Source organism: Rhinatrema bivittatum, chromosome 6, assembly GCF_901001135.1.
Source record: "Rhinatrema bivittatum chromosome 6, aRhiBiv1.1, whole genome shotgun sequence".
NCBI lineage: Eukaryota > Metazoa > Chordata > Amphibia > Gymnophiona > Rhinatrematidae > Rhinatrema > Rhinatrema bivittatum.
This window is the reverse complement of record NC_042620.1, coordinates 171,667,955-171,677,816: the sequence shown is the minus strand read 5'-3', so window position 1 is coordinate 171,677,816 and position 9,862 is coordinate 171,667,955. Positions and strand designations below refer to the sequence as shown.

Below are 9,862 nucleotides of genomic sequence, written 5' to 3'. Positions count from 1 at the left end.
GGCAGACCCCCATCTTGAAGGCAGTGGCAGTTGTGAGATATAATTGCCAAATAAATTTAAATTGCATTTCTTGCAATCGAACATTTTCCGTGAGTTGCAAGGATTTTTGAAGATATGCTTTAATTTGGTCACCTGTAATCGCCATGTCCCGAGTTCCCTCCCATTTCCCAACTATTACCCGCGCACCACGTGTGGCCAAGTAGGGTCTTAGTAATTTAGAAAACATAGAACTAGAGAAGCGTATGTTCTTTCCTACCCCGAGAATTACTCCCAATTGCTCCCTTTGTGTCGCCTGTACTTGTTGTAACCCACTGAGGGAGAGATAGTGCCGTAGTGGAGATGTGCGTAGAAAATTGATTTAGGGAGTTGGTATTTTTCTTGTAAGTCTTGAAAACTATACAGTGTATGGGTATGAGGAATAAACACCTGGGAAAGTAACCAGATTCCACTAGCGGCCCACGTTTGGAACACGGATGCGCCCTGTCCCGGGGTAAAGAGGGGGTTACCACATATAGGTAGCAGAGGGGTCTCAGACCCAGAAAGAACTACAAGTTTACATAAGTGAGACCAGGCTTTCCGTCCTGAGTCTATCAACAAAAAATGTTTACAAGTCAGAGGGATAGAGGGGTACCATATCTGAACTATAGAAGCAGGAGAACAGTCACCCAGCCAACCCTCTATGTAGCTTGTAGGGGAAAAATACTCTGTACCCTGGAGCCAGTCTCGAATGGGGCGGAGCATGCAAACAAGGTTATATCTTTGGAAATCAGGACAATTGAGTCCACCTTCAGTCCATGAACCCATCAAGTATTTAAGGGCTAGGCGTGCTCTTTTCCCGCTCCATATAAATTTCCGAATTTCTCTATTTATAACATTCAGATCTTTTCTGGTCAACCATATCGGCAGCATCTGCAGGAGGTAGAGCCACTTTGGGAGCTCCACCATTTTCAGCAGGTGTATCCTGCCCACTATAGAAACCGGCAGAGTCTGCCAGCGCTGTAAGCATTCCCTCATTTTCTTTAACAAAGGTTGTACATTTAAGTGGTATATGTCAGCCGGTACATTAGAGACTAGCACTCCCAGGTACTTTATGGGTCCCTGAGCCCACTTTAGGGGAAAGGTAGCACCCCATGATCACTGCAAATCCCCAAAAACCTCCAGTGCTTTAGATTTATTGGTATTAATCTTGAGCCCTGAGAAACTGCCATAGAACGATTGTAGACCTAAAACTTTGGGAAGGGACTCCTGGGGTTTAGTGTGGAAAATGAGGATGTCATCGGCAAAAGCCGCCGTCTTAAATACTTGATGTCCGCAGGCTAATCCAAAAATCTCCGGATCCTGAGATATGGAGCGCAGCAGGGGGTCGATGGCCAAGATGTATAACAAGGGGGACAAGGGACAACCTTGCTTCACCCATCGCTGTGGAATGAAAGCTTGGGATAATTGACCATTCGCTAATATATGGGAGGTAGGGCGGTGGTAGAGCAAAGATAGGTAGGCCAAAAGATTACCTTGAAACCCATAGCGGCCCAGGACAGAAAACAGGTAGGCCCAAGAAACCCTGTCGAAGGCCTTTTCCGAGTCAAAACTTACCGCCAGGGATGGAATCTTATGCCTCTGACAAAATTAAATGGCCATAGTCAATTTAGCGATATGGGAGCTAGAAGAACGGTCTTTCACAAACCCAACCTGATTCATAGAAATAAGACTAGGCAGAATCATACTTAGTCTGGCCGCCAATATGTTAGCCAGAAGTTTAAGATCACAGTTTACCAGGGATATCGGCCTATATGAAGCCGGTGACACAGGGTCTTTGCCAGACTTGGGGAGAACAGTTAAAATCAGGGGTGAAGATGTTACGTGTCAAGGCTCCTTGGTAAAAAGAATGCAGAGAGTCCACTACCTTTTCTCCCAGTATCTTATAGTAGTCCTTGGCAAAGCCATCTGGGCCCGGTGTTTTACCAGATTTACTTTTTTTAATGGCCATTAAAATCTCTAATCTAGTGAATGGGCATTTAATTTGTCTAATTGTATATTAGTAAGAGTGGGGAGTTATAAATGTTTGAAAAAGGAAGATTCTTCCTCCGCACACCCGAATCTATCCTCGGTATATTATTGATTATAAAAATGTCGGAGGACTTCACAAATCTCTTCCCCTCTGGTGGCCCATTTAACTTGGGCAGTCTTGAGCTTCACTATATGGGCTTTGCTCCTACGCAGTCATATTAAATTTGCCAGCGTTCTCCCAGATTTATTGCCAAATCTGAAAAAGGAGTGTTCTTTGTATTGCAAGAATTTTTGAGCTCTCTGATGTAGAATGCTTGCAGTAAGCTAAGAGTAGTATGATATTTTACCACATGAGCTTGTGTAGGGTTGTTAATCATACATGCCTTATATTTCAACTGAATGTCTAGGGCCAGAATTTCAGAGTTTAGGATCTTGTTCCGAGATCACAGATAGGAAATGATTCCCCCCCGCAATACTACTTTGCTAGTCTGCCAAAATAACTCTGGGTCATCCATGTGCTGTGCATTAGTTTCTTGAAATTGATCCCACTTACTAATCAAAAAGGTCTGAAATTTCAGATCCTCCTTCAGGAAGGTGGGAAATTTCCACCAGCTAATCCTTCCATCTCTTCCCCCCATTGTAGAGTCACCCAGGTTGATGCATAATCTGATACCCCCAGCTCATCTATTCCTGTCGAGGCAACAAAGGGAAACAAAGTGGTTGAGCCCAATACATAATCAATAGAAGGACTAGGGGGCATTCCATGAAGTTTCAGTTGTCCCAGAAGCGATCATATGGTACAAAAAACTGAATATAATCTGTGTATATTTTATAGTTAATGACAAGGCAATGAAAAATTTTGCCTAATGGGAAGATATCTACATTAAACAGGGTAACCGAAAGGGATGAGCCTAGCAACACTCCTGTGTTAATGGGATATTAATCTGAGATAGCATTTCCTATTCTGATTTGTTATAACTGATGAGTGAGATAAGAAAAGATATAGTTGCAGACTGTACCAGTAATACCAATGGAATGAAGTCATGAAAGAGATCCTATTCCATGAGAAAGGGTTGAAGGTGTCCCAAATGAAGCAAACAAACAGCATTTTCAATTGGAATGGTAGCATTAGGTGGGAATCTATCACATATTTTTTAAACCTTATCATTAAAGAATTCAGCAACTGATTTGCAAAACTTCACCCTCTCCTTCATCACCCTCCCACTCCAGAACCCAGCACTCTCATCCATGGCCCACTCTGGCCCAATACTCTCATCCCTTCTGTCCCCCCGCCTGACCCAACCGAACCTGACACTGTTCCCCTTTCCTCCAGCATCCTATCTCTTCATGCCCACCCACCCACCCCTTTTCCTCCCTCTGGTCCTGCAGCTCTGCATCAGCACGCCCATCCCTCTGACACTGTCCAATCCTGCAGCTTTGGAAAGTACATGGGTTTGATAGCAAACATAAGAATTGCCATGCTGGGTCAGACCAAGGTCCATTGGGCTGAGCATCCTGTCTCTGACAGTGGCCAACCCATGTCGCAAATACTTGGCAGATCCCATAAAATAGATCTAATTCCTGTTATTCACTTCCAGGGATAGTACTAGCTTTCTTTATTCTACCTGGCTAATAATGCATTATGGACTTTTCCTCCAGGAATTTGTTCAGACCCCCCTGCTACACTAATCAATTTGATCATATCCTCTGGCTACATGTTTCACAACCTGATAGTGTGCAGAATGAAAAAGCACTGTCTACGATTTGTTTTGAATCTGCTGGTTGTTAGTTTCATGGTATGTCACCTTGTTTTAGTAATTTTTTGAAAGGGTAAATAACTGTCCTTTATTTTCCTCCCCATTCTTGTTTTTATAAATTTCTATCATGTCCCCTCTTAGCCATGTCTTTTCCAAACTGAAGAGCCCTAGCCACTTTCTTGCATCAGAGCCACAATATCACAACCAGCACGTCCCTGACAGACACACACACCAAGGACAACTCATACTATTGTATTTATGTGTAACTGTAAATCGCTACGAGCTACGTGTGTGTGTGTATATATATACACACACACATCATAATACAACTGCAGTTTAATTAGAAAAATATTTATACTGTAACAGAAAGATCAAAGCATCATGTAAACAAATCTTGACTGAGATCTGAAGAAAAATGGAGAGGTTCAGAAGTAGTATGATCCTGTCAAAAAGGACCAGCGGCACCAGGCCTGGTTTACAAGTCTTGCATCTACTGATAAACTGGAACTACAATGAATACTGGTAGGGAGTAAACCCTATCCTGAATCAGTCGGGTCACTTTAGTGTAGGCCCTCCACCTCCCTTGAGGCTCTGTTGGATGGAGACAATTGCATAATAATAAAAATATACACATATATAAAGCGATACCTTTTTACTGGACTAACTTAACACATGCCTTTACTAGCTTTCGACAGCTAATACACTTTTCAGAACTCAAATGAGCAAAATATGACAGCACAGACAGGAAGGCAGCTGCAGCCCGGAACTGCGCCCATCGATCCGGTTGGTTATACGGCTATCCGCCGTTTAACTGCAGTACTAGGGTCAGGAAGAACGAAAGCACTCGCACGAACAAGCAGATTAACTTTTCCCACAAGCGGCTGTGCTGGTGCATGCCGGAACATGTAGTCCTAGCGGCAGCCCGCGCAGTCGTCTATCAGCCGACTTCATCGCTTCAAGGACTGCATCTCCCAGAGCTCTTCGCGAGCTGAGGTGGGTGCGGGGACGGAAGGCAGTGGCGGCAGAAGCGGCAGCATGGCCTCTGGTTGTAAAATCGGCCCGTCCATCCTCAACAGCGAATTGGCATGTCTCGCTTCTGAGTGTGTGCGCATGCTAGACTCGGGCGCTGATTACCTGCATCTGGATGTCATGGACGGGTGAGATAGAGACGGAGACTGACTGACGTCCCCTTATGCATCACGGATTGCTCGCGTCTCCCTTCCCCCTCCCGCAGTCAGCAGCTTCCTCCGCGCTCTTGGGGAGCTCTTCAGGAGGACTGAGACTGGGATAAGTAGTTTGTTACAATGAACAAAGCGTTTGTAAGCAGACCCGTTTGTTTGCACATGCAAAATCTTGATTATATCTTATCAACCCCCCATCTGAATAGAATCATTTACAGTAGCAGCACTCTTAACAATTTTCATGCCTATAAAGTTATCTGACTGTGAAATCTGTAGTAATGACTGAGTCTGGTTTAGTATAGACCTGAGGCAGAGCCGACTCTCTGTGCAGAGCAGCATCTTTCCCCAACCCACTGCTCGTGTATTATTGTCGGAGTTAAAGGGGTCCTCGTCAGCGCCGGATCTGACAGATGAGCAAGATCCTGGTGCTTTGCACTTATTATTATGCACGGTGTGTACAGATTTTCAGAAGTGTTTTGTAACCGCATCCCCACCTCCCACAAAGTTGTTTTTAATGCCTGCTAATTTGTAAACAGCTTTGATGTTTTACTGACAGCTTGACTGCTTGACACGGAGCTGTGATTAAATAAGTGTTTCACAGAGTTCTCGCCCCTCCCCCCACACCCAGAGTTTGGCTACGCATTGCAAACATTATCTGTGAAAAGCTGTTCGGTTGTGTTACGCTCTGAAGGACCTTTTGAACGCACACACAGGCCAATTACAGTACGGTGCGCTTTTAATACCCGTTTGGACATGCGTTTTCGAATCGCTTCTATTACCCCATATACTGTAAGGGGTAATAGCGCATGGAAAATGTGCGGCCAACCCCCCTCCCCACCCCTGAAACTAATAGCGCTCATCGCATGTCGATGAGCCTATTAGTTATTCGCCAGGAATACTGAAAACTCTCAGAAACTGGCTAGACGTTAGCTTAGAAAGAACTGGGAAATGTGTACAGAAGAGCAGAAAAAACTGCTTTCTGTACACCTTCCGACTTACTATCATAGCGATATTAAGTCTGAGGCACCAAAAAAAAAAATCTGCCTGCGGTTTGAAAACGGACGCTCAATTTTGCTGGCATCCTTTTCCGAACCCTTGCCTGTCAGCAGGTTCAACACCTGATGCCGGTAAAATTAAGCGTCAGTTGTCTGACCCGCTGCTTCCGCTAATAAGGAGGCGCTAGGGACGCGCTATTGTCCCTAGCGCCTTCTTATTAGCGCCTGGCTTTCGGCTCGATACAGTAAGGCCGCGGTAAAAACAGTGCGGCAGTGTCAGGTGCACCCTTCCTCCCCGCACGCACAGTTCTCTTCACTAACTCCCCGATACTCTCCTCTAATCGCATGCAAATGCATGCCGCGGCTGTGAAGCATTAGGGAAGGGTTATGCCCGCGCAACCCATTTTACTGTATAGGCGCTGTAACAGCGCCTATACAGTAACCTGGGTGCGCTGGTACCTGTCATTTCAAATGACATTTGAAATGACAGGCACCAGGAAGTGTAAAAAAGTGTAAAAAACAAAAAACCTGTGTGTTATATAAAAAAATAAAACAATTTTAAATACCTGTCGGAGGGCCGTGGGTCCAGGCGGCCGGTGGGCGGCGGGCAGCCATCAGCGGCATCCGGTAGTCCCTTCTCCCTTCCTCCCTCCCTCCCCTGCCTGGATGAGCGCCAAAATCGCACGGGCGGGTCGGCAGCGGGGGAGCGGCAGCAGGATCCGGGAGCGGCGGGTAGGCAGCAGCGGGGTCCGGGGGGCAGCGGCAGCAGGATCCAGGGGCGGCAGTGGCAGCGAGATCCGGGGGGCGAGTAGCGGCAGCGTGTTCGATCGGGCAGGTAGGTGGGAAAAAAAGATGGCCGCCTGCACGGGGGAAAGCTGCAATTGGCCGCTGAAGACGTGACGTCACACCCCGTGACGCCAAACGTCGTGACGTCACGTCTTCAGTGAGTGGCCAATTGCACGATTTTCCCGTGCAGGCGGCCATCTTTATTTTGCCACCTACCTGCCTGCCCGATCGAACACGCTGCCGCTACTCGCCCCCGGATCTCGCTGCCGCCCCTGGATCCTGCTGCCGCTGCCCCCCCGGACCCCGCTGCTGCCTACCCGCCGCTCCCGGATCCTGCTGCCGCCCCGCCCGTGCGATTTTGGCGCTCATCCAGGCAGGGGAAGGGAGAAGGGACTACCGGATGCCGCTGATGGCTGCCCGCCGCCCACCGGCCGCCTGGACCCACGGCCCTCCGACAGGTATTTAAAATTGTTTTATTTTTTTATATAACACACAGGTTTTTTGTTTTTTACACTTTTTACACTTTTTACACTTACCGTAGCAGGCCCGAGCCTTGCTACTTTTTCGTTTGTTTTTTTTTTGCTTCGGGAGGAGGGGACCGGACGGGGCTGCAGGAGACCGGACGGGACCAGGGCGGGTAAGCAATGTTTTTACACTACACTACACTAACTCCTACTAGGGGGAGGCGGTAAACTAGCAGGTTAAGGTCGCGGCAGAACAGCGGGTTACGGAGGAGATAATATCAGCGCCCGTTACAGTATCGCAGGGGAATAGCTAATTCCTTCATTATACAGCTTTTTCGTTCATTTACATGCTGGGTGCGGAAAGGGTTTAGGAAAGGGTTTAGGAAGCGCTAAGGACGCGTGAAACTGGAGACTGTATCGCTGGATGGCCTTACTCGTCTGTATTGTGCGCTCCCAGCACGTTACAGACCGGGAATCTTTAACTCAACGTTACTGTATCGACCTGTTTGTTTGAATAGAGAATCGCGTGCCCAGGAGAGGTGCCTGGGTGTGCGTCGGGAGAGCGGGTGCTCAACTCGGAGCACCGACTCTCCTGCACTTTTATTGAATCGGCCTGACAGTGCGCCCATTTGAGCTTGTCTCAGTTTTAACACATTTCTTGTTCTAGCAAGCAGCATCCACTGCATTGTATGCAAAGTTTAGGTAGTGATTAATATACTCCAAAGATACTGGGCTGGATTTGGTAGGTTCTTGATGAGGTGACTTTGAAGTTATGGCAGAAAGAAAGCAGTTTGGTCCATGGTGGTTAACAAGGCTACATTTCTGCAGAAGAGGGCTTCACTGGAATACTTTTCAAGACTTGTGCTCTTATTTCTCAGGCATTTTGTTCCAAACCTTACATTTGGACATCCGGTGGTGGAGAGTCTGCGGAAGCAGCTGGGAAAAGATCCTTTCTTTGGTAAGGACACTTGGGCTAATTTTCCTGTTACTTTTTAGAACTACTTATCTTTAAATTTAAAAAAAGAAAGCAACAGGAGGGTGCCAGACGGCTGCTTCTAAGATAGGACACTGCTGCAGTCACACTTTCTCTCTGCAGGTACTTTGTTCCTCTTTGTCTTTTTTCCATCCTCTTGCCTATTTTAAGTCTGGGGTTTCCTGTTTTTCCTTTTTTTTTGTGGTAACTGGTATGAGTTTAGGAAGATTCTTTTTTTTTTTTCTCTCCCCAACTTTGGATTTCGGTCTTGTGTTGCATGGCTGGTTCTGAGCTGCAGTCTCATTTCTTTGGGTATTCAGGTGATGTGAGTGCTTTTTTATATGGTTTTTTTTTTGTTTGTTTTTTTTAGTATCAGTATTCGGTGTTTACTATTTTGTGTTTTTTAGTATTTGGCTTATTTGCTCTTGCATTATGTCTTATGTATTGCTTGACCATATCTGTTATTTCTTCCAAGAGACACATTTTAAAATTGATAAGAGTATTCTAGCAAAAACAAGTATATTGCATCTTATTTTTCCTCTAAGGTTAAAAAAAAGGGGGGGAGGTGAATATTAGCTAGGCACTTTCCTTTTGTTAGCAAAATTAGGAGAGATCCAAATGGGTGGTATTTTTCTTAAAGTTAAGGTGACTGGATGCCTTATTACTCCTGCCACTGTTTACTCCCCAAATACTAATCCAATTAAGTTTATTTCCCATTGTTTTTAGAATCTTATGGCTTTTTCTGAGGGCAGATTGTTTGGTGGGGGGATTTTAATTTGGTTCTGTCTCCCATATTGGATAAAACTGGTCCTGTTTCTAAAGTCCTGAAGTGTAATACCCTTGTGTTTGAGCAGTTACTGACTGATGCTGGGTTAGTGGATCCCTGGTGATATCTTTATCAGTCTAAAAAGGATTTTTCATTTTACTCATCCCCACACACTCTTTTATTCTATAATTCATTTTATTCTTATTAATAAGTTAGACTAGGGGATGGTAAGGTGGACATAGGCCTTATCAAATGGTCAGATCATGCTCCCATTATACTTAAATGTAGTTTGGATATTCAGGATCATACATCAAGAGGTTGGAAATTGGATGACTGTTTGTTAAGGGATGAGTGAATTTGCTCTGTTACAGCTACATCTGTTGAATATTTTGAAAGCAATGATACTGGTAATGTATCTGGAGCTGTTTTTTGGGAAGCTGCTAAGGCCACTTTGAGAGGGAAGTTGATAGTGTTAAATGAGGCTAGATTTCATGCTGCCAAGGCATTGGAAGAAAAATCAAAAGCTGAGTTAAATAAAGCTGAGTTGTTGAATAAGAGATATCATTCTGCCCATCTGCAGGAAGTTGTATTGCATAAGAGAGCTGCCTTAAAGTCTATTATTACTCAAATGATTGGGAAAACTATTCATCAGGTTAAACAATTGTTATTATCTATCTATCTATATAATAAAGCTTGTGTTGGTTGGTTGGCCAATCACACTGGCGCTTTGCCACCAGGTGACTCCCTGAACAGTGGAAGGTGCACTGTGCAAAGACAATATGCTTTGTCTGCTGAGCCCTGTTTGTAAGGCTTCCACACAGAATCACACATACAGGCTTTTGTCTTAATTTAATATATTAAAACATGTTTTTCATTTTATTTTATGTATGAGTTAATTGAATTGTTGTATGTATCAATATTGTATATTGCTTC

The 9,862-nt window shown here is 45.0% G+C and overlaps 1 protein-coding gene across 3 annotated transcripts in view; it reads left to right on the top strand.

Annotated features, from left to right (window-relative positions):
* The first annotated feature begins 4,625 nt into the window (after window positions 1-4,625).
* Window positions 4,626-9,862, top strand: part of RPE (ribulose-5-phosphate-3-epimerase) — a 42,420-nt gene continuing 37,183 nt past the window's right edge. The window contains exons 1-2 of one of the 3 annotated variants that reach the window (XM_029606149.1): window positions 4,626-4,921; window positions 8,069-8,148. In XM_029606149.1, coding sequence (XP_029462009.1) covers window positions 4,800-4,921; window positions 8,069-8,148 — 202 coding nt within the window. In that variant the 5' untranslated portion in view covers window positions 4,626-4,799. Of the gene's footprint in view, window positions 4,922-4,949; window positions 5,084-8,068; window positions 8,149-9,862 lie in introns of those variants that run through there. The other 2 variants (XM_029606151.1, XM_029606150.1) reach the window with 2 other exon arrangements.